Here is a 19,334-nt window from a genome sequence, read left to right as displayed (position 1 = left end):
GTTTTGTTTAGTGTCAATTCACATGTAAATTTAGCTCATTGCCTGTGGCTACTGGCTACTCTAGGGGGTAGCATAGACGTGGAGTAATCAGCTATATTCTTTGCTGGCATGAGAAAACCCTTGGAGAGAAGATTTCATTTTTGCTGAGGCTTGGGTGTGGTGAGGTAGGGTGAGGTAGGGTGAAGGAATAGCCCTTCCCGTTCTGGCAGAGGCATAAATCAAGGCCCAAAGAAGGAAAGTTGCTCCCTGGGTGGTGAGGTGCCCCCTGAGGGAGGCAGGCAGAGCTAGCTTCTGGGACGCCCCTTTAGTTAAAACTGAGTCTTCCTCATGGGAAAGGTGAGAGTTTTGCCTGCTAATGAGGGATGTGTCCTGCAGGGAAAATCCTGGATGAGCTTTTGCAGACCTGCATCGACCCTGAAGACTGTCCTGTGTGTGAGGTGGCTGGTCGTCGCTTGGCCCCGGGAAAGAAGATCACCTTGGACCCCGATGACCCGGAGCACTGCCAGATTTGGTAAAGCAGACCCTCTGGTGTTTGAAGCAAAGAGTCTCATTCTCTTCTCTGGGTCCTGCTCAGAGGTGGAGGTCTGGGGAAGGACTCGGCTATGTGAATTGAGAGGTTGAGTGTTGGGTTGGTTTCTTTTGTTTCTAGTCTGCTTCTCTTTAAGGACAGACCACATTGCTTCCCCAGAAAACACCTCCTAAGAGGCTGGGGTTTTTAGCCTGTTCTCACGTAAGGAAGGAGGTAGTTCCCTTACTGCCCCTGGAGGTCGCATCTAGTCCAAGGACAGGTGCCTCTGGAAGTCAGATTTCTTTTTTACTCAGAGCCCTGACCCCTCAGTATGACATAGACAACTTGGGGCCACAGCTGAGGTCCCAGGACGGGGCTTTTGTATTTGGGAGGGAAGACACTTATCCCTGCACCCTGCCTCTCACTCGGATTGCCTCTGGGAGCTGGCCTCTGGGGAGGTGAGAAGGAGTCCTCAGGGTGGGCTCTGAGCTTTCTGAAGCTCTGCTCCCAAGTAGGGAACATGTATTCAGACGTTGATGAGTTTAACACCACACCCTGACACTGATCGAGCCTAATGGGAGCTTGAACTTGAGAACTTCAACTTTCTGGGGAAGGGCTGTGGCCACAGCTGCCAGATGGATCCCACCACGGCCATCTGTACAAACAAGGGGGAACACGGCCTGGGGCAAATTTACTAGCAGACAGGAAACTAGAAAGTATGTCACTCATGCATTGTTAACTAAAGATTGAAGCAATAAATCGTGTGGGCCACGGGGAAGTAGGAATTAACTTCCCGGTAAGATCCTGCCTGCCTACCTTCCCCATGTTGAAACAGAGGCTGTAAGGAATAAAGAAGGGGGTGATTCCAACACTGGCCTGGGGTTCTGAGCCACACAGGCATGAGAGCTTAGAGCCCTCTCCCAACCTGCCCCTGCTGGACTGTGGGCAGGGGCAGCTACCAGGGTGCATACCATGGCTTCAGACAGCTGCGGACAGTAATTCCAAAGCAGGCTGGGGACATCGCCTGGGAGGCAAGCCATAGGGGACACTTCTCAGGGCTCAGGGCACTGCTGCCTCTCGGCTTTACTGGGGGTGCTGAAGGCAAGTTGCTTCGTTTGAAGGCAGAGCATACAAATAGGAGAAGGTCCTGGCCTCTATGGGTGTCTCCCATAGGGCACTGATTTCACCTGTGGTCTGGCATACTTTGCCATTTCTAGGACACTGGTGAGGAGTTACCAGACGGGACTGGAAACTTGGCCTGGTAGTGCCAGAATTTATGTGAGGGCAAATGCTCTGCTACGGACTTGGGGTATGCGCTTGGGGCTGGGTGCAGGGCCTAGGCTCTCCCTGGCATATGGCAGGTGCTCACCACATGGTTGGAGGAATGAAAGAACGAGCCACTGTCTTTTCCTCTAACATCTTGGACCTTCCTGAATACTATTTCCAACTTTGTTATGGGATAAAGTTGGGATTTTGAATCTTTGTTCATCTTTCTAGAATGTTTTTACTCCACTTTTTTCTGTGTTTCTTAAGGCCCAATGTATTAAACATGGTACAAAATTTATTCGGCTTAAATTCTGGTACAATAAATAGGGTAAAGCATTTATCTTCAATAGGACATTCACATGCCTTGGCCAGCATCAACATTTTAGAGCTATATTTGTTTTTGGAGACCTTGGGAGGGTTTTGGATATATTGGATATATTTGTTTTTGGATTATAATTAACTATTTATGCTGCTAGTGGTGTAGGTTGAAAGACATTGACTTTGGATGGCTGTGTGGATGGCCTGGCAGCAAGAAAGATTCTTCCTCAGGTGCTACGAGAGGTTGGAGATTTGGCTTCTAGAATAAAGGGAGGCCTTTGCCGCATGTGTAGGGGTGCTATTTGGGGACCTATGTTACAAAATGATGTGTCACTTGGGTGGGGAGTGATCCATGGGAGCTAAGCTCAGGTAGGCCAGGCAGGTCGTTGAACAGGCAGGCGTGGAATGGCTCTAGATAAGGCTGAGAAGTGCCCAGAGGTTCTTCCTCAACCATTTCTGGTTTTCTCTCTCTACTGCAGTCATTGTGAGGGCGTCAACCTCACCTGTGAGGCCTGCAGGGAACCGGGAGGCCTCGTGGTGCCCCCCACGGAAGGCCCTGTCGCCTCCACCACCGTGTATGTGGAGGACACCCCAGAGCCGCCCCTCCATGACTTCTACTGCAGCAAGCTTCTGGACCTGGTTTTCCTGCTAGATGGCTCCTCCAAGCTGTCCGAGGACGAGTTCCAAGTGCTGAAGGTCTTTGTGGTCGGCATGATGGAGCGTCTGCATATCTCCCAGAAGCGGATCCGCGTGGCCGTGGTGGAGTACCACGATGGCTCCCACGCCTACCTTGAGCTCAAGGACCGGAAGCGACCGTCGGAGCTGCGGCGCATCGCCAGCCAGGTGAAGTACGTGGGCAGCGAGGTGGCCTCCACCAGCGAGGTCTTGAAGTACACGCTGTTCCAGATCTTTGGCAAGATCGACCGCCCCGAAGCGTCCCGCATCGCCCTGCTCCTGATGGCCAGCCAGGAGCCCCCGAGGCTGGCCCGGAATTTGATCCGCTACGTGCAAGGCCTGAAGAAGAAGAAAGTCATTGTGATCCCCGTGGGCATTGGGCCCCACGCCAACCTCAAGCAGATCCGCAACATCGAGAAGCAGGCACCCGAGAACAAGGCCTTCGTGCTCAGTGGTGTGGACGAGCTGGAGCAGCGAAGGGACGAGATTATCAACTACCTCTGTGACCTTGCCCCTGAAGCACCTGCCCCTACCCAGCACCCCCCTATGGTCCCGGTCACTGTGGGTCCGGAGCTCTTGGGGGTTCCATCATCAGGACCCAAAAGGAACTCCATGGTTCTGGATGTGGTGTTTGTCCTGGAAGGGTCGGACAAAATTGGCGAGGCCAACTTTAACAAGAGCAGGGAGTTCATGGAGGAGGTGATTCAGCGGATGGACGTGGGCCAGGACAGCATCCACGTCACGGTGCTGCAGTACTCGTACACGGTGGCCGTGGAGTACACCTTCAGCGAGGCCCAGTCCAAGGGGGAGGTCCTGCAGCACGTGCGGGAGATCCGATACCGGGGCGGCAACAGGACCAACACCGGGCTGGCCCTGCAGTACCTGTCTGAACACAGCTTCTCTGTCAGCCAGGGGGACCGGGAACAGGTCCCTAACCTGGTCTACATGGTCACAGGAAACCCTGCCTCTGATGAGATCAAGCGGATGCCTGGAGACATCCAGGTTGTGCCCATTGGGGTGGGTCCTCACACCAATGTGCAGGAGCTGGAGCGCATTAGCTGGCCCAATGCCCCCATCCTCATCCAGGACTTTGAGACGCTGCCCCGAGAGGCCCCTGATCTGGTGCTGCAGAGGTGCTGCTCTGGAGAGGGGCCACAGGCCCCCACCCTCGCCCCCACCCCAGGTATGCAGGCATCTTGCCCGATGGGAGGGCTGCCGCGGGCTGGCGGCAATGCAGTTCTTGGGTTCTAATCCTGCTTCCCTGCTCTGTGCCTTCAGTCAACCCTGGTCTTCAGAGAGCCTTGTTTCCTCACCTCCCAACCGGGGGTATGCAACTGTGATCCTTTCAGGGGGCAGGATCTTTCCTTACTGAGTGTGCTTGTAAGTTCAGAGGTTACACCAGGCTGCTTTTAAAATGTAAACAATATCAAGGATATACAGTGAAAAATACAAGTCTTGCTTTATCACACAGCCTCATCCCCAACCAATCCTACTCCTTGCTTTAGAGGTAACCTGTTAAATTTGGTGACTCTCAGCTTTGACCATGGTGGACGGATAAAATCACTCTAAGTAGCTGGTGATCTTTGGGGCAAAGCCAGGAAGTTAGGTGACGGGTTTAGTCCTCAGATTCTAGAGCCAGACTGCCTTGGTTTGAAATTCAACGCTGCCACTTACCAGCTGGGGAATTTGGGGCAATTTATTTTTGGTAATTTGGGGTAATTTTGAGTAAGTGCCTCTGTGTATGTCTGCTCATCTGTAAAATAGGCATAACAATAGTGCTTGTGAAATGCTTAGAACAGTACTCGGCACACAGCCAAGTGCTCAAAAACTGGTTGCCCCCAGAGCTATGTGACCCTCTTCTTAACTGATGCTAATGTCGAATCAGGTCCTAGTTCTTGAGCAGAATGTTGAAGACATTCCTTGGTGTGTTTGGGACCATCCCAGAATAACTTCTTTTTTTTTCCCCCCAAAGAGCTTTATTGTTTTTTCTAATTGAAGTATAATTAACGCACAGTGTTATATTAGTTTCAGGTGTACAACATAGTGATTCAACGATTCAGTGCTCATCACGATAAGCGCTCTTAATCCCCTTCACCTACTTCACCCCTCCCCCCCGCCCCTCCCCTCTGGGAACCACAAATTTGTTCTCTGTAGTTAAGAGCTTGTTTTTTTTGATTTGCGTCTTTTTTCTTCGTTCATTTGTTTTGTTTCTTGAATTCCACATGTGAGTAAAATCATATGGTATTTGCATTTCTCTGACTTATTTCACTTAGCATTAGGTCAACCCTCTTGCTCTACCCATGTTGTTGCAAATGGCAATACTTCATTCTTCTTATGGTTGAATAATAGTACATTCTGGTGTGTGTGTGTGTGTGTGTGTGTGTGTACACCACATCTTCTTTATCCACTCATCTGTGGATGGACACGGGCTGCTTCCATGTCTTGGCTGTTGTAAACACTGCTGCAGTAAACATAGGGGTGCCTGTATCTTTTCGAGGGTGTGGGAAAAAGAACCCTTGTGCACTGCTGGCGGGAATGCAAATTGGTGGAAAAGAGTATGGAGGTTACTCAAAAAGTTAAAAATCGAAATACCATATAATCCGGTAATTCCGCTATCGGGTATTTACGCAAGGAAAATGAAAGACTTTCACCAGAATAACTTTCTTTTAACATCTTCTGATCCTTGCACTTGGTGTAAGTGCCTTTGTGTCTTGGTTTTTGTTTTAACCAGAGCCACAGGTTTATTGACATTCTTGTGGTGTTTCTGCTGAGCAGAACAGCACTAGTATCATCTTATCAAATCTCTGCATGGCCTTTTGGCCAGAGGCTGTTTCTGCGCTGTGATCGTGACTCTGCCCAGACATTACCAGGAGCTCCGGTCATGCACAGCTGGACCACCATAGAACACGTTGACCAGCCCTAACATCTGACGGCACACAAGCCTGTCCCCTAGCCCTCGGCTGCCACTCCCTCTCCTTTAGCTACCTATCTCCTTATTGTGCCACTCCGGTATTTTGTTCAATTCTCGAAGAGTGGCAGCCTCCAGTTACTGAGGGCGCCGATGCCTCTCACTTTCATCTGTAGGCATATAAACTGCCTCTGTGTGGACTCGGAGTCTTTCCAATGTGTCCAGACCTGGGGCACTCATGGGCCCTTCTTGCTCCTCCCTGGCCCGTGTTCCCACCGTGCGGGACCAGGGGAGACACCCTCCCCTTTGTGGTGCCACGCGGCCGGCAGCATCCTGCTCCCCTTGGATGCGCCGTATGCTGGGGGGGCCTGGAGGCCGGCCCCCTGCTGCCCCTGCGTGCTCACCCTCCTGCTCTCTTCACAGACTGCAGCCAGCCCCTGGACGTGGCCCTCCTCCTGGACGGCTCCTCCAGCTTCCCCGCTTCTTACTTTGAGGAGATGAAGAGTTTCGCCAAGGCTTTCATTTCAAGAGCTAATATAGGTGAGTGATGCCCTGGAAGGAGCGGGTGGGGAAGGAGCGCTTTCTGGGGGCTCCACCCGATCCAGGATGCGATTCCCATATTGTCTTTCCTGTCAGGGCCCCAGCTCATGCAGGTCTCCGTGCTGCAGTACGGGAGTACCACCACCGCCGCCGTGCCATGGAACGTGGCCTATGAGAAAGCCCATCTCCTGAGCCACGTGGACCTCATGCAGCGGGAGGGAGGCCTCAGTCACATTGGTAACCTGCTGCTATGGCCAGGAGCTTCGTCTGGTCTTGATTCTTGGCATCCAGGGCTGAGTGACCTTGGCCGGTCCCTTGGCTCGTTGGGCTAGTTTCCTTTCTGGTAAAGTGCGTGGGCCTAGCTGCTCTTCCGGTTCTCAGTGTGTGTTTCTCTGTCTCTGAATCGTTCCGTTTTGACCACCTAAGGATCTCCCGTGAGACAGGATGCCCGACGTTCCTGCGGTCAGGACTGACTTGGTGCGTTCTGTTCTCCATTCTCAGGGGATGCTTTGGACTATGCTGTGCGCTATGTCACCTCAGAAGTGCACGGTGCCAGGCCTGGAGCCTCAAAGGTGGTGATCATCCTAGTCACAGATGTCTCCGTGGATTCGGTGGATGCTGCAGCCAATGCCGCCACGTCCAACCGTAAGTGTCCAGTGTACAACCCCGAGACTCTCCTAAACCACCAGAGGACTGAAAGTGGGCCGGGGCGGGGGGTGCTTTTGGGTGGACTTGGTGGTTGTGAGTGCTGCAGGGCCACGTGTGGCCTGGTTTCAAACAGCAGGAAGTGGCCCAATCCCCGTGTTACTTAGAAACCAAACAGTAACAAATATGCGTTTGTCCTTCATTGGTCTGCGTGCTTTCGGCTGTCACCTGTAATTTCCCCACATTTTCCCTTTGTGTCCAGGGCTGGGTCAGACCTCCACACCTTTCTTTTTTGAGGTGGTGTCCTTGCTCTGTCCCCACTCTCACCACTTCTGAGGCCAGAGTGACTCATTATGGGGCCGTGGGAACCATCAGACCTTCACGTATGCAGAGCCCTCTTCCAGTACCAGCCTAACAGGTGTGGGTGGGGTGCTGGTCTGAAAAGAGAAAGGGTGCAGCTTTAGGAAAAGGGACAGGTGTGAGCATGACCCAGGCTCGGTGCCCCATGCTAACCTATGCTGTGAATAGCAATGAAATGGGAGCCAGGGCAGGTGGCATCGTGCCAGGGGAGGGCCGGGTGAGTGGAATGATGTTAAATCCTTGTGTGGCCACCTGGAGACTTGTTCATCCTTCAAAACCCTGCTCTGGAGTTGTCTTTGCTCTGATGTCTTCCTAAGAGAGTTATTCACTCCCTTTTCTGTATCACATCTGAATAACTCAACACGTGCAAGACATGTTGTATTTGTTGGTTACATATCTGTTTCTTGCAGAACTTGGAGGTCTTGGAAGGCAAGGGCAACATCTTGCTTATTTTCCTGTCATCTGTGCATGATGCACAAAATAGGTGGCCATCTAATGTTTGTTGAGTGAATGAAGGGGAGTTTATGAAATTGATTATTTTAGGGAAAAGGACCCTAAAAGGGAAAGGATATACATTTGGTCATACAGTGAGCTAATGAGAACAGAAAAGTTGCCAGTAGAAAATCAGCTCTAACTTTAAGCAAACTGCAAATACCTATAACTTTCCGGAGAACTGAATTTGGGAATTTCAGGATGGACACATGTCTTCTCTAGTATCATGAATCCCAAGCAGTTGCAGTCTGGGGAAAACAGACGTGCTCTAGGGCAAGTCATTTAACTGTTGAAAGCCTCAGTTTCTCATACTCCGGAGTGCAGCCTATGATGTTTTCTCTTCTTACACTCACCCCCCCGGGGGTGGTCTCATTCAGTTTCATGGGTCTAAATCTGTTCATACACCACTGACCACAGACAATATTCCTGTCTCCTGCCTGGATCTCTCGCCTTGACTCCACCTCGATGTTCTAAAGAGAAACTCAGCATAACCAAATTCACACCTGAATCTCCTTCTACAGTCTTTCCCATCGGAGACAATGGCAATTCCGTCCTTTCAGTTGCTCAGGCCAAAAACTTCAGCATCTGTGATTCCTCTTTCTCTCTCAGACCCCTGTCCACAAACTACAGCTCTGTCTTCAGATATATTGAGAATCCCACCACGCCATACCACGCCCACCACGGCCACCCCTGTCTCCCACCTGGACAATTGTAAGAGCTTTCTGATGGAACTCCAGCCGCCACCCTTGTCCCCTGTAGTTCATAATCAACATGGCAATGGTAGCGACCCTTTAAAAATTGGTCAGCCCCACGGCGCTTGGGAGGCTCAGTCGGTTAAGGTCCTGACTTTTGATTTCGGCTCAGGTCGTGATCTCAGGGTTGTGGGATCGAGCCCAGGGTCGGGCTCCACGCTCAGTGCAGAGTCTGCTTGAGGATTCTCTCTCTCCCTCTTCCTCTGTCCTTTCCCCCCTTAAAATAAACAAATCTTAAAAAAAAAAATTGGTCAGCCCATGTCACTCCTCAGCTCCATAGTCTTGGCTGGCTTCCCATTTCATTCAGAGAACATGTCGTGTCCTTACGTGGCCTATGAAGCTTTGCATGGTCTGTGCCTCACCCCCTCTCTTATTTGCTCTGTTCCCGCCACCCTGGAGCGTGCTCTCATACTTCCGCTTGGGCCCTTGTGCTCACTGTTCCCTCTGCTTGGGATATCCTCGTGGCTCCTTCAGTCCTTACTTCAGGTCTCTGCTTGGATGTCATCTCTTCACCAAATGCTTCTCTAGCCATCTTGCGAGAAATAGTAATTCCCACTCCTACCCCTGGGCACTCCCATCCTCATCTCCCATCTTGTTTTTTTCCTAAGCACTCATACACATCTGAAATACTGGATATTTACTTATTTTTGTGTTTGGCGTCTGTCTCTGCTCCATGCGAGGGCCACAAAGACAGGGACTTCACCTGCTCGGCTCACTGTGTCCCCATTGCTTAGAATTGTACCCAACACGGAGTGGTGTCATTAACGTTAGTTGACTGAATGTCTTGCTCACAGGGTTGGTTTAGGTGACCCATCTGGAAAACACGAGGCTCTGTACAGATGCGGGGTACAGCTTCAGGTCTGTCCATTTGGGGTCCAGCTGACCAAAGCAGGTTGACACAGACCCTTTCTTGTTCCTCTGCTGACCCCAGGAGTGACAGTGTTCCCCATTGGAATTGGGGATCGGTATGACGAGGCCCAGCTGAGGAGGTTGGCAGGTCCAAATGCCGGCTCCAACGTGCTAAGACTTCAGCGAATCGAAGACCTCTCCACCGTGGCCACCCTGGGAAATTCCTTCTTCCACAAGCTGTGCTCTGGTGAGTCTCCTCATGTCTTTCTTACCCCCCCAAAACACAAAAACAAACCCCAAACAACAAAACCCATTCTAGAGACCTGAGGTTGGCCAGGCATAAGCTCTGGCCTTGAGGAAGATGGTTACGTAGACCAGGACCTTTAAGTCTCTGCTCATGGAAAGTTCGTACGACAGACGTCCAAGGGGCGACCAGAAGGTTCTCTGTGTACAGCCCTCCTTCCATGCTAACTGTCCATCAAGACTTTAGCAGAGATAGCCTGTGCTTACTTGTGCAGAGTGACCGTGGACAAAGAAGCCGGGAACCCCAGCATCCCACGACCATGGTCTTCTTCCCCACGCCCTCTATCCATCTTCAGCATGTGTATACAGGGCCTTAGAGAAACAGCAACATAGAATCTAATACCAAAGTACCATAGTTGAAATTGACTTAGAATTTTTTTTTTACTAGATATGATTTTTTTTTACCTGTTTTTATTTTCCTTAAGTAACTAGCTGTGAGTCAATACCTACTACAGAGTTATTGCCCTTTCCTACTGGAAGATAGCTCTCCTGGCAGGACTCTTAAAGATCTCTTTCAGATTTTGGGGCTCTTGCCTCATTCCCTCCCCCTTCCCCTAACTAGGCACTGGTCTACATGTGAAATGGGAAAAGGAGATACCGACCATGCACTGTAGGAATTTCTGTGTTCTTACTGTGGTTATCGCCATAATTATTAAGAAACACAAAGCATGCAGGAAAAACCACAGGATGGCCACCTCTTAGCCTGGCGGACCTGCATCCTTACCGTTAAACCCTTTCAGATCCTTTGCAGAGTGAAGTCCACTTCATGGACGAGCCTGGGGGTCCAAGCAGACATCTTGAATGGCTTGGAACTTCTGCATAATGGGTGGGAACTCAGATCTTATTTGTGTCTGTTTCAGGGTTCGTTAGAGTCTGCGTGGATGAGGATGGGAACGAGAAGAGGGTGAGTTCCTTTCAGCTGACTTTGAAAGAAAGATCAGAAATGAGTATTTGGGGTGCTTGTTCCCCCTTGTTCCTCTTTCTGTCTTGGTCCGGTTCTCGCTCTTACCATTATATCCTGCTTTGTGTGTGTGTGTGTGTGTGTGTGTGTGTGTGTGTGTGTGTAGAGTTTCCACCTGTAAATCTTGTGTTCTGCATCCTTGCTGCTTGGGCCCATGTCCAAATTCTAGTTTCTGTGTCCTCAGAGGGGGTCAGTTGCCCGGTTGATGGGCTTAGGGCAGGACTGACTCAGCCTATGCCTGCCCAAATCTGCTTCTTTCTTCTGCAGCCTGGGGACGTCTGGACTTTGCCAGACCAGTGCCACACAGTGACTTGCTTGCCAGATGGCCAGACCTTGCTGAAGAGTCATCGGGTCAACTGTGACCGGGGGCCAAGGCCTTCATGCCCCAATGGCCAGCCCCCTCTCAGGGTGGAGGAGACCTGTGGCTGCCGCTGGACCTGCCCCTGTGAGTCTATTGCTTCACCAGCCTGGATGGTGTTATAGGGACAGTGCTTTTAGCATGGCCTTGCAAAGAGGTAGACCAGAAGGCCCTTTCCCTCCTCACTACATGCAAAATGCTCCCTTCACCCATGTTCCCTCCCCCTTGTGTCCTTTGGACGTGTTTTCATTCAGTCCCAGGGATCATTGTTCTCCTGTGTCTTTGGAAGCACTTCCCCAGATAATGCATAACCAGAAGGAAAATTGATTTTCTGAAGTCAGTGCTCAGCCTGGCTGTTGGCAAGTCAGCCTTCTGGAGTCTATGCTGGAGAAGTGTAGCAGTGAGAGTGATGCCCCAGAAAACTGTCCACTCACACCTAGAGCTGTATGGGAGTTGGGTGCTGTGGTACGTCATCACAGTGGCCTGGTGTAAGAGGAAGACATAGTCAACTCCATCTTGTGCAAACCCATGGAGGGCATTCATCCACGGGGGTGGGTCAACCCTCTGCCTCATGGTTGGGAGAAATGGTTGCGTTTGGCGGACCTACTCAGCATAATTACTATGCTGAACAGACACAACTGGTGGGATAAAAGCAAACTTTATTTTATACCCCACTCTCCCTTGACAATTTATTTAATGGGTTAAATGATCTCCCTGGACTGGATGAGAATGCTTCCAGACCTCATGTCATTTCTGTTTACTCATAAAGAGTTCTATGGTTCCTTTACATTATAAAGCAAATTTTCAACTTGGTAATTAGGCGTCCACTCCTGTGTAGTTATCAAAACCTTAAACTTAAGTTAGAGTTAAAACAGCTCCCTAATCTCAGTTTGGGCTGCCTGCACCCAGGACAGGGCTGTCTTCTGCTTATGGGACGCAAACCCATGTCTGGGAGGGGCCTCTTGAAAGTTCTGTTCATAGGCTTGGGTGTCCCATTTGTTCCTAGTGGTACACCTGTGGGTGTGAGACTCACAAAGCAATAGGAGCTTTGTGCCAACAAATTTCTTCTGAAATTCAGTCCCTTAATACCCCTCTGGAATTCCTTTACACCCTTGACTTTTTTTTCTCTTTATATTCTCTTTTTTCAGAAGAAGTAAAACTTGCTTAAGGTTCTTTTTTAAAGGATTAAAAAAATTTAAATTAAAACCATTTAAAACATTTAAACCTTTCATTTTGAATAATTTCAGATTTACAAAAAATGTTGCACGAACGGTACAAAGAATTCCTGTAGATCTTTACGCAGGTTGGAGTATCTTACATAATCACAGTAAAACAATCACAATCAGGAGTTAACATCCGTAAAATACATCCATAAAAATCTTAGTTTTTGTCAGTTGTCCCACTACTGTATTTTGTTCAGATGCAGGATTCCACCCAGAATCACACGTGGCATTAGGCTGTCACGTCTCTGTAGTCTCCTTAAATCTGCAACAGATCCTTAGTATTTCTTTAATATTTATAACCTTGGCCTTTTTTGAAGAGTTCTGGCTAGTAATTTTGTAGAATGTCCCTCAATTTGAGTTCGATTCAGGTTATACATGTTGTCAAGAATACCCCAGAAGACACACTGTGTCTTTTTTGGTTCCTCAAGAGGAGGCACATGATGTTAATTTGCCTCATTACAGGTGATGTTAAGTTTCATCACTTGGTTTAGGTGGTATTTACCAGAATTTTCCAATGTAAAGTTACTGTTTCCTTCCTAGCAGTGAACAGTGATCGTGTACAGAGATATTTTGGAGCTATGGAAATATACTTTTACCCACTGAGTTTACCATGCATGGGTGATCCTTACCTGAAACAATTTTTATTGTGATGTTTGCCAAGTACTGATTTTTGATTTCCATCATTCCCTCCACATTTACTAGTTGGAATTGTACTGAAAGGAAGAACTTTTCCTTCTCTGTCATTTATTAATTCAGTTAATTATTTGTATCAATATTGACTTATTGCTTCTTATTTTATTCTAGGGGGTAGAATCAATTACTAGGATTATTTATCTTCTTGGTCAGCTGGTTCCGGATTTGGCTACTGGGAGTCCTTTCAATTGGACTCGTGTCCTTTTGACATCCCCAACTCCCTCCCTCACACAGTGAGGAGCCTGGCTGTCATTATCCACAGTATATTTCTATGTCGGCTTACTCCCAGGATACACATAAAGTAGTTTCAGAATTGCTAACCAGTGCCCGGATGGAAAACAAATCTACTAACTAGCATACGATATTTGTATACGATTCTTTTTGTCCTTTGTCTTTGAGTACATAGTACATTTCTCCCCAAAGTTATTTAGGTTAGTTTCTCCCCTTCCTACAGTGTAGTTAATGTTCTTCATTACCATGAGTTTAATTTGTTTCTGTTTGTATTCCGCTTTGGATTTCCCTCCTCCCCATCCTTGCTGATTTTATTCATTTGTTTTTTTTTTTTTTTAATGATTTTTTATTATATTATGTTAGTCACCATACAGTACATCCCTGGTTTCCGATGTAAGGCTCGATGATTCATTAGTTGTGTATAACACCCAGTGCACCATGCAATACGTGCCCTCCTTACTACCCATCACCGGTCTATCCCATTCCCCCACCCACCTCCCCTCTGAAGTCCTCAGTTTGTTTCTCATAGTCCATAGTCTCTCATGTTTCATTCCCCCTTCTGATTACCCCCCCCTTTCTTTATCCCTTTCTTCCCCTACTGATCATCCTAGTTCTTATGTTCCATAGATGAGAGAAATCATATGATAGTTGTCTTTCTCTGCTTGACTTATTTCACTTAGCATTATCTCCTCCAGTGCTGTCCATGTTGTAGCAAATGTTGAGAACTCGTTCTTTCTGATAGCTGAGTAATATTCCATTGTATATATGGACCACAACTTCTTAATCCAGTCATCTGTTGAAGGGCATCTCGGCTCCTTCCACGATTTAGCTATTGTGGACATTGCTGCTATGAACATTGGGGTGCATATGGCCCTTCTCTTCACTACGTCTGTATCTTTGGGGTAAATACCCAGTAGTGCAATGGCTGGATCATAGGGTAGCTCAATTTTTAACTTTTTAAGGGACCTCCACACTGTTTTCCAGAGTGGCTGTACCAACTTGCATTCCCACCAACAATGTAGGAGGGATCCCCTTTCTCCACATCCTCTCCAACAATTGTTGTTTCTTGCCTTGTCAATTTTTGCCATTCTAACTGGCGTAAGGTGGTATCTCAGTGTGGTTTTGATTTGAATTTCCTTGATGGCTAATGATTTTGAACATTTTTTCATGTGTCTGTTAGCCATTTGTATGTCTTCATTGGAAAAGTGTCTGTTCATATCTTCTGCCCATTTTTTGATTTGTTTATTTGTTTCTCGTGTATTGAGTTTGAGAAGTTCTTTGTAGATCTTGGATACCAGTCCTTTATCTGTAGTGTCATTTGCAAATATATTCTCCCATTCCGTGGGCTGCCTCTTAGTTTTTCTGACTGTTTCCTTGGCTGTGCAGAAACTTTTAATCTTGATGAAGTCCCATAAATTCATTTTATCTTTTGTTTCTCTTGCCTTTGGGGATGTGTCATGAAAAAGGTTGCTTTGGCCGATGTCGTAGAGGTTGCTGCCTATGTTCTCCTCTAGAATTTTGATGGATTCCTGTCTCACATTGAGGTCTTTCATCCATTTGGAGTTTATTTTTGTGTATGGTGTGAGATAGTGGTCAAGTTTCATTCTTTTGCATGTAGCTGTCCAATTTTCCCAGCACCATTTATTGAAGAGACTGTCTTTTTCCCACCGGATGTTTTTTCCTGCTTTATCAAATATTAGTTGCCCAAAGAGCCGAGGGTCCATTTCTGGGCTCTCTATTCTGTTCCATTGGTCTACGTGTCTGTTTTTGTGCCAGTACCATGCTGTCTTTGTGATCACAGCTTTGTAGTACAGCTCGAAATCCCGCATTGTGATGCCCCCAGCTTTGTTTTTCCTTTTCAACAGTTCCTTGGAGATTCGGGGCCTTTTCTGGTTCCATACAAATTTAAGGACTGTTTGTTCCAGTTCTTTGAAAAATGTCCTTGGTATTTTGATCGGGATAGCATTGAAAGTGTAGATTGCTCTGGGTAGCATGGACATTTTAACTATGTTAATTCTTCCGATCCATGAGCATGGAATATCTTTCCATCTTTTTATGTCTTCCTCAATGTCTTTCAAGAGTGATTTATAGTTTCTAGAATATAGGTCCTTTACGTCTCTGGTTAAGTTAATTCCAAGGTAATGTATGGTTTTTGGTGCTATTGTAAATGGGATGGATTCCCTAATTTCTCTTTCTTCGGTCTCGTTATTCGTGTATAGAAATGCAACTGATTTCTGAGCATTTATTTTGTATCCTGCCACGTTACTGAATTGCTCTAGAACTTCTAATAATTTGGGAGTGGCTTCTTTTGGGTTTTCCATATAGAGTATCATGTCATCTGCAAAAAGAGACATTTTGACTTCTTCTTTGCCAATTTGAATACCTTTGATCCCTTTTTGGCGTCTGATTGCTGTTGCAAGGACTTCTAGTACTATGTTGAATAATAGTGGCGAGAGTGGGCATCCTTGTCGAGTTCCTGATCTTAAGGGAAAGGCTTCCAGTTTTTCTCCATTGAGAATAATATTTGCAGTAGGCTTTTCATAGATGGCTTTTATGAGATTGAGAAATGTACCTTCTATTCCTACACTCTGAAGGGTTTTAATCAGGAAAGGATGCTGTATTTTGTCAAATGCTTTTTTGGCATCGATTGAGAGGATCATATGGTTCTTGAGTCTTTTCTTGTTGATATGGTGTATCACGCTGATTGATTTGCGAATATTGAACCACGCTTGCATCCCAGGTATGAATCCCACTTGATCGTGATGGATAATCCTTTTAATGTACTGTTGGATTCTATTAGCAAGTATCTTGTTGAGGATTTTGGCGTCCATATTCATTAGGGAAATCGGTCTGTAATTCTCCTTTTTGAGGGGGTCTTTGCCTGGTTTGGGGATCAAGGTAATATTGGCCTCATAGAATGAGTTTGGTAGCTTTCCTTCTGTTTCTATTTTTTGAAATAGCTTTAGGAGAATAGGTATTATTTCTTCTTTGAATGTTTGGTAGAATTCCCCAGGAAAACCGTCCGGGCCTGGAGTTTTGTTATTTGGAAGGTTGTTTATCACTGACTCAATTTCTTCATAATTAATTGGCCTGTTTAAGGAATCAATTTCTTCCGGTTTCAATCTTGGTAGTTTATAGGTTTCCAGGAAGGATTTCATCTCTTCCAGATTGCTTAGTTTATTGGCATATAGCTGTTGATAAAAATTTCTAATAATCCTTCCAATTTCAATGGTGCTCGTCGTGACCTCTCCTTTTTCATTCATAATTTTAATAATCTGGGTCCTTTCTCTTTTCTTTTGGATAAGTCTTGCCAGTGGTCTGTCAATTTTATTGATTCTCTCAAAGAACCAGCTTCTAGTCCTGTTGATCTGCTCTACTGTACTTCTGGTTTCTGCTTGATTGATTTCAGCTCTAATTTTGGTCAACTGCTTCCTCGTGCGTGGATTAGGCCTGTCCCTCTGTTGCTGTTCCAGCTTCTTGAGGTGAGAATATAAAAACTGCATTTTAGATTTTTCTATTCTTTTGAGTGAGGCTTGGATGGCTATGTATTTCCCCCTTAGGACTGCCTTTGCAGTATCCCATAGGTTTTGGACTGTTGTATTTTCATTCTCATTGGTCTCCATAAATTGTTTAATTTGATTTTTGATTTCCTGGTTTATCGAGTCATTCCTGAGCAGTATGGCTCTTAGTCTCCAAGTGTTTGAGTTTCTTCCAAATTTTTCCTTGTGGTTGAGTTCCAATTTCAGAGCGTTGTGGTCTGAGAATATGCAGGGGATAATTTCAATCTTTTGGTATCGGTTGAGACCTGTTTTGTGTCCCAGAACATGGTCTATTCTTGAGAATGTTCCATGGGCATTAGAATAGAATGAGTATTCTTTGGTTCTGGGGTGTAGTGTTCTATATATATCTATGAGGTCCAACTCGTCGAGTATGGCATTCAAAGCCTTTGATTCTTTGCTTAGTTTTTGCCAGGGTGTTCTGTCTATTTCTGATAGTGGAGTGTTGAGGTCCCCTACTATTAATGTATTTTCATTTATATGTCTCTTTATTCTGGATAAGAGTTGGCTTGTGTATCTTGCTGCTCCCCTGTTGGGGGCATATATATTTATAATTGTCATATCCACTTGTTGAATACTTCCCTTAAGAATAATATAGTGCCCTTCTGCGTCTCTAACTATAGTCTGTAGTTTAAAATCCAATTTATCTGATATGAGAATTGCTACCCCAGCTTTCTTTTGAGGACCATTTGCGTGAAAGATGGTACTCCATCCCCTTAGTCTCAGTCTGAATGCATCTTTGGGTTTGAAATGAGTCTCTTGTAGACAGCAAATGGATGGGTCATTTCTTTTTATCCAATCTGCAACCCTGTGGCGTTTTATCGGATGGTTCAAACCATTTACATTAAGACTGATTACTGATAGATATGATTTTAATGTTGCCATGTTGCCAGTAAAGTCTTTTTTTGTATTGGCTGTGACTTTCTGTTCTGTATCACTCTTGGGGCCTTTTTACTTTTATAGAACCCCCCGTAATATCTCCTGTAGGGCTGGTTTCATAGTTACAAAATTGGTTAGTGACTGGCGATTCTGAAATGTCTTTATTTCTCCATCAATTCTGAATGATAGCCTTGCTGGATAAAGGATCCTTGGCTGCATGTTTTTCTCTGAAAGAGCTTTAAATATGCTCCCCCAACCCTTTCTCTCATTCCAGGTCTGTGTAGACAGGTCTGACGTAATTCTGATGCTTTTGCCTTGGTACGTGAGAAATTTCTTTGCCCTGGCCGCTTTCAATACTGTATCCTTGCATCTAATATTTGCGAATTGCACTATGACGTGACGTGGCGTAGGTTTGTCGTGGTTGAGCTTGGGAGGGGTCCTCTCTGCCTCTTGGACACGAATGTTTGTTCCCCTTGCTAGATTAGGGAAGTTTTCAGCTACAATTTGTTCAAATATCTCTTCTAGACCTCTGTTTTTCTCCACCCCCTCGGGGATGCCGATGATTCTAACATTGGATCGTTTCATTGAGTCAGTAATCTCCCGTAACCTACATTCGTGGGCATGGATTTTTTTAAGACCATCTTCTATTTTCATTTTTTCCTCTATTAACCCATCCTCCAATTCACTAACCCTTTCCTCTGCTTCTGCGACCCTGGCTGTCAGAGCCTCTAGTTTTGCCTGCATTTGGCTCATAGAATTTTTAATTTCTGTCAGATTCGCTCTCATTTCTGTCCTTAGGGATTCTATATTCTCAGTAACCTTTTCGTTTATACTTTTTTCAATTCTACTCATCATTTTGACCATTGTTACTCTGAATTCCATTTCTGATAATTTGGTTACATCCATATCCATTATTTCTGTGGCAGAGGCCACAGTCTCACTGTCTTTTCTTTGCTGGGGGGGGCTTCTCCTTCTTGTCATTCTGATGAAGAGAGGTTGCTGGGTTTCCAGAGCCCAAATTATTGACTGGGTCCCAGGCCGTGCCCCTTGTTTTATAGGGATCTTAGGGATGTGGGCTTCTTCTTTAAAGATTTTATTTATTTATTTATGTGGCAGCCAACCAGCGAGAGAGGGAACAGAAGCAGGGGAGTGGGAGAGGAAGAAGCAGGCTCCCAGCGGAGGAGCCCGATGAGGGACTCCTTTCCGGAACGCCGGGATCACGCCCTAAGCCGAAGACAGGCGCTCAATGACTGCACCACCCCGGCGCCTCGGGTTGTGGGCTTCTTGATTTTTCAGCCTGCCTTCTGGGGGAGGGGCCTGCCGTGCCGATACTCAGGCAACCCTGTTTGGGTAGAGTCTCGGTGTCCCCTGCGAGGGGGGATGGGGATGGGCACTCCCTGAGCCGGTATTTCCAGGCTTTTGTTCTCTGGCGGCTTTCCCTGGCGATTTGCTGTGCCTCTTCTGAGAGTCAGAGCAGCAGCGGCCAAATTTCAGCCTCTGTCACAGAACAGAGGGATTGCGGCCCGTTCTCTACTAATGTTCTGGCCACTTTAACTCTGTTTCTGTTGGTGCTGCTCAACCCTGCAGCGTCCCGGGATGTGCGCCCCACACCCGGCGTCCCAGCCCTCACTTCCAGGGCCGGCGCGTCTCTGTCCTTTGTGTTTCTAATGCCGCCAGCCGCCAGCCGCCCCGCGCGCGCTCTGGGATCTCCCGGTCTCAGTCTGGATCCAGTGAGCGCACCAGGATTCCGGGGTTCCGCGAGATGCCTGGTGGCGCGCGTACCCGGCTCACGGTCTCAGTCTGCTGTTTTGCGGGT

The 19,334-nt window shown here is 47.1% G+C and overlaps 1 protein-coding gene across 1 annotated transcript in view; it reads left to right on the top strand.

Annotated features, from left to right (window-relative positions):
- Positions 1–19,334, top strand: part of VWF (von Willebrand factor) — an 85,603-nt gene that overhangs the window by 29,912 nt on the left and 36,357 nt on the right. The window contains exons 7-14 of the mRNA XM_057303331.1: positions 361–511; positions 2,572–3,950; positions 6,099–6,215; positions 6,312–6,452; positions 6,717–6,860; positions 9,396–9,560; positions 10,477–10,520; positions 10,845–11,022. Of these exons, the coding sequence (XP_057159314.1) occupies positions 361–511; positions 2,572–3,950; positions 6,099–6,215; positions 6,312–6,452; positions 6,717–6,860; positions 9,396–9,560; positions 10,477–10,520; positions 10,845–11,022 (2,319 nt within the window). The remainder of the gene's footprint in view (positions 1–360; positions 512–2,571; positions 3,951–6,098; positions 6,216–6,311; positions 6,453–6,716; positions 6,861–9,395; positions 9,561–10,476; positions 10,521–10,844; positions 11,023–19,334) is intronic.

The sequence above is a fragment of the Ursus arctos genome, unplaced genomic scaffold, assembly GCF_023065955.2.
Source record: "Ursus arctos isolate Adak ecotype North America unplaced genomic scaffold, UrsArc2.0 scaffold_26, whole genome shotgun sequence".
In the NCBI taxonomy this organism is placed as follows: Eukaryota; Metazoa; Chordata; class Mammalia; order Carnivora; family Ursidae; genus Ursus; species Ursus arctos.
This window is presented reverse-complemented; position numbering and strand designations above follow the sequence as displayed.